Source organism: Hippocampus comes, unplaced genomic scaffold (genome assembly GCF_001891065.2).
Source record: "Hippocampus comes isolate QL1 unplaced genomic scaffold, H_comes_QL1_v1.1 scaffold106, whole genome shotgun sequence".
NCBI lineage: Eukaryota > Metazoa > Chordata > Actinopteri > Syngnathiformes > Syngnathidae > Hippocampus > Hippocampus comes.
In genome coordinates this window covers 524,236-527,710 of record NW_017842055.1, presented here as the reverse complement: position 1 = coordinate 527,710, position 3,475 = coordinate 524,236, and the positions used below count along the sequence as shown (strand labels likewise).

General features: G+C 48.8%; 1 protein-coding gene across 3 annotated transcripts in view; it reads right to left on the bottom strand.

The window, feature by feature from the left end:
- The window catches only part of LOC109510289 (plasma membrane calcium-transporting ATPase 1-like), a 56,152-nt gene that overhangs the window by 7,854 nt on the left and 44,823 nt on the right, over nt 1-3,475 (bottom strand). For all 3 annotated transcript variants that reach the window (XM_019860488.1, XM_019860486.1, XM_019860487.1), the window contains one exon: nt 2,967-3,149. In XM_019860488.1, the coding sequence (XP_019716047.1) occupies nt 2,967-3,149 (183 nt within the window). The remainder of the gene's footprint in view (nt 1-2,966; nt 3,150-3,475) is intronic.

The following is a 3,475-nucleotide window of genomic DNA, read 5'->3' as shown; positions in this document are numbered from 1 at the left end:
CTAGAGAGCGTTTTGGCGCCGGCGCCGTCATTGGGCTGGCTGACCACCGAGGGCTGCCGGCGCAGGGCACCGGGCACCGCCGCCTGGCCCGTCTGGAAGGTGTACACCACGTCCATCTGAAGGAAGCCGAGGAGGGAGGGCGCAAAGGAGGGACGGTTACTGGAGGGACGAGGTTAGACAAAGCTGGAAGAAGAAAGTTAGACAGCGCGCGCGCACACACACGCACACCAGCCAGAGAGAAAAGTCCTCAAGGGTGACGTTAGGCGATTGCTTGATTTGCTGGACCACAAGCAAAAGAAGCCTCCATCTTGTTTACAAGAATAAGTTTTATTTCAAGGCTATCGCATCTTTTCTCATCACTGGACAGACGCTTTTGAAAATTCCGCCTCGAAAGCCAGTTTGACCGAGCGACATGAAAGGAAATCGATATTCCGATCATGAGTAGACCCCACCCAAAACGTTTCAAGAATCCCAGCCCAAAAAAGACCCAGGAAGTCCGACATTTGCAGTTCTAGGCTCATTTTGTCAAACTCTGCCCTGGAATTGGTTTCTTCATTGTTACTTTCATACCATCAGCAGTGAAAGTCAGTTTGACTGAGCAACATGACATTTGGTAGACACGTCTATCGTGAATACACCTACGCAAAGCCTATTACTGGACAGACGCTTTTGAAAATTCCGCCTCGAAAGCCAGTTTGACCGAGCGACATGGAAGGAAATCGATATTCCGATCACGAGTAGACCCACCCAAAACGTTTCAAGAATCCCAGCCAAAAAAGACCCAGGAAGTCCGACAGTTGCAGTTTTAGGGTCATTTTGTCAAACTCCCTCCTGGAATTGGTTTCTTCATTGTTACTTTAAAAAAATCAGCAGTGAAAGTCGGTTTGACTGAGCAACATGACATTTGGTCGACACGTCTATCATGAATAGACCTACGCAAGAAGCCCCGCCTTCCTTTCGGTCTTCCATGCCTACCCATTGAACGATCGACTTGATGAATACGTACGTCTGAGGTCTCTCACATAAAAAAAAAAAAAAAAAAAGAAGTCATCACACGGATGCCATTGTCAGCCGTTCCTAATCGTGCGGCCGGTGACTCTGATGACGATGACGGTGACGACGGGCAGAGAATTAAGGTCATGACAGAGTTGGAGAGAGAAGCACAACGGGAGAAGAAAAGTGTGTCATTCATTTAGCGAAGACAAAGCGGGAGAAGGAGGTGTGATCAAGCCGAAGGAAGACACGGAAGAGCGAACAAAGAGGCCGGCGGCACTCGGGGACGAGAAGAAGGCGCCAACGAGTGAGCGATAAGCTTCGCAGACACGGAAGAGCGAACAAAGAGGCCGGCCGGCGGCACTCAGGGACGAGAAGAAGGCGCGAACGAGTGAGCGATAAGCTTCGGTCTGCGATGTGCAGCTTGTAGCAATTCTACCTCACGCTGTCGCCAGGATTAAGAGGAGGAGGACAGGAAGAGGAGCGTGGAGAGATAAGGCACTAATTAGCCGGCAGACTTTTTGTCGCCTCCTCTCGTCTTCGCCCTCCGCCCTCCTTCTTCCTTCCCAGGGGGGAGACCAAATTCCAGAAAGAAAAGACAGCGCCTTGGCAGGATGCGCCAAGGTGACAGAAAGGCTGCTGCGTCACTTCCGGAGGTTTCTATCGCTCTTTGAGCTCCTCACGTGTTAGCATTGATCCCAAAGACAAAAAAAAAAACAAAACAAAAGTGAAAAGGGTGCAAGCTCCAATGAGCAACATTACTTTCTTTATGATCGCTCTCTACGTTGCCCTTAGGTGTGATTTTTTTTGCCTCTGTGTGGCCTGCGATTGGCTGGCAACCGGTTCAGGGTGTCCCCCGCCTACTGCCAGAAAGCGGCTGGAATGGGCTGCAGAACGACCCCGCGAGGATAAGCGGCTCTGCTAATGGATGGATGGATGTTATTCATTTTTTTATTTCTCTGTGCAGTTTGGTTCACTGTCTTCTATACGGTATGACTTTTTATTGCTTGTTTTACAGTTAAGTGCCATGTAACCTTGTTTTGAAAGGTGCTTCACAAAGTCATGGTTATTATTATTTTTATTATTAGCACCATTATGAACAATGTGACAGTTCATTTTTAGATGAAGAAAGTTCATTTTAATTCATTGTTTTAATGAAATAAAATACAGTACAAGTACGGTATCTATAGATTGATTATCAATGAGAAATTCAACTACCGTAGGGCAGGTATTTAATCAGATGAGCGGGAAAAAAAACAAATGGCTTAGCAATGTCCATCCATTCACCTGTTGTCTGATCCGCTACTGCTCACAAGGGTCGCAGGCATGCGGGGGGTCTATCGCAGCCGTCTTCAAGCAATGTGGTCGTTTTAAATGCAAAAGGTGTATCTCTTTGTTTATTGCATTTCTCGTACTTTAGCGCTCGTACTGAAATACCAGTCTTTCCTGAGTGTATGTGGCATGGGGGGGGGGTGCTAGCTGGCTTCTGTTATTGTAGGTGTGTGAATGTGTGTGTGTGTGTGTGTGCAGGGCGGGCGTTCGCGCCGAGGCTAATGAAGCCCATCGGGACTGAATGGGACTGCCCGTGGACACAACTTAACGCTCACTGAGCGTTAATCAATCCTGTAGGAGGGCCCGCACACGCACACGCACACGCACACGCCTCCCACGTTGAGTGACGACTGGATGAAAATGTCCATGAAGCTTATTGGGCTTGAGTGTGGCAGCAGAGTGTGAAATTAAGACAACACCTGTTCAAGAGAAAACCACGCACTGACTTTTCATTGACTTACAAACTTGACTATGCGGATAAATTGCACACTTTCCAAGTGCAGGGCCTTCCTCGATCCACAGGAAGTATTCCGCGGTTATTTACGGACCCCGAATTTGGAACCATTCAGACGAACGGACAACCGGTTTCGAAACGAAGCGGCGCGTCCCAATGCTTTGGTCCACCGTTGCCGCGGTCGTACCTGCGTCTGAATGCGGTTGAGGCCGCGGAACCAGAGGATCTGTCCCCGCCTGAGCTCCATCTCGGCGTGGTCGATCTCATCGGCGTCGGCCGTCATCTCCTCCTCGTGGATCTCCTCCTTTTTGGTGCCGTGACCCGCCTCTTTCAGGAACTTCAGGCGGTGCGTGGGCACCGACGAGATCAGCTGCGGGACCACAAAAGCACGAGGGAGTGACGAGTCTTAACTGTGAAAGTTTCATGTGACCAAACAAAGCCGGAAAGCTAAATTGGCACGAGCATTTCTCAAATGAATCAAAATAAATGACATTGAAATGAAGTCAGTGACTGCGACTGACGGCGATACTCATCAAGAGCGTGTTGTGCGTATATCGGGTTTTGAAATGTGGTTTCGTTGTTTTTAAAAGTGTGTTTAAGGAGCTTAAAGGCGACAAAAACCATCCCTAGGAAGTATTTCAATTTCTATCTCACAGATTTCACTTATTGCAAGGGTGCTCTGCAACATAGCCCCCC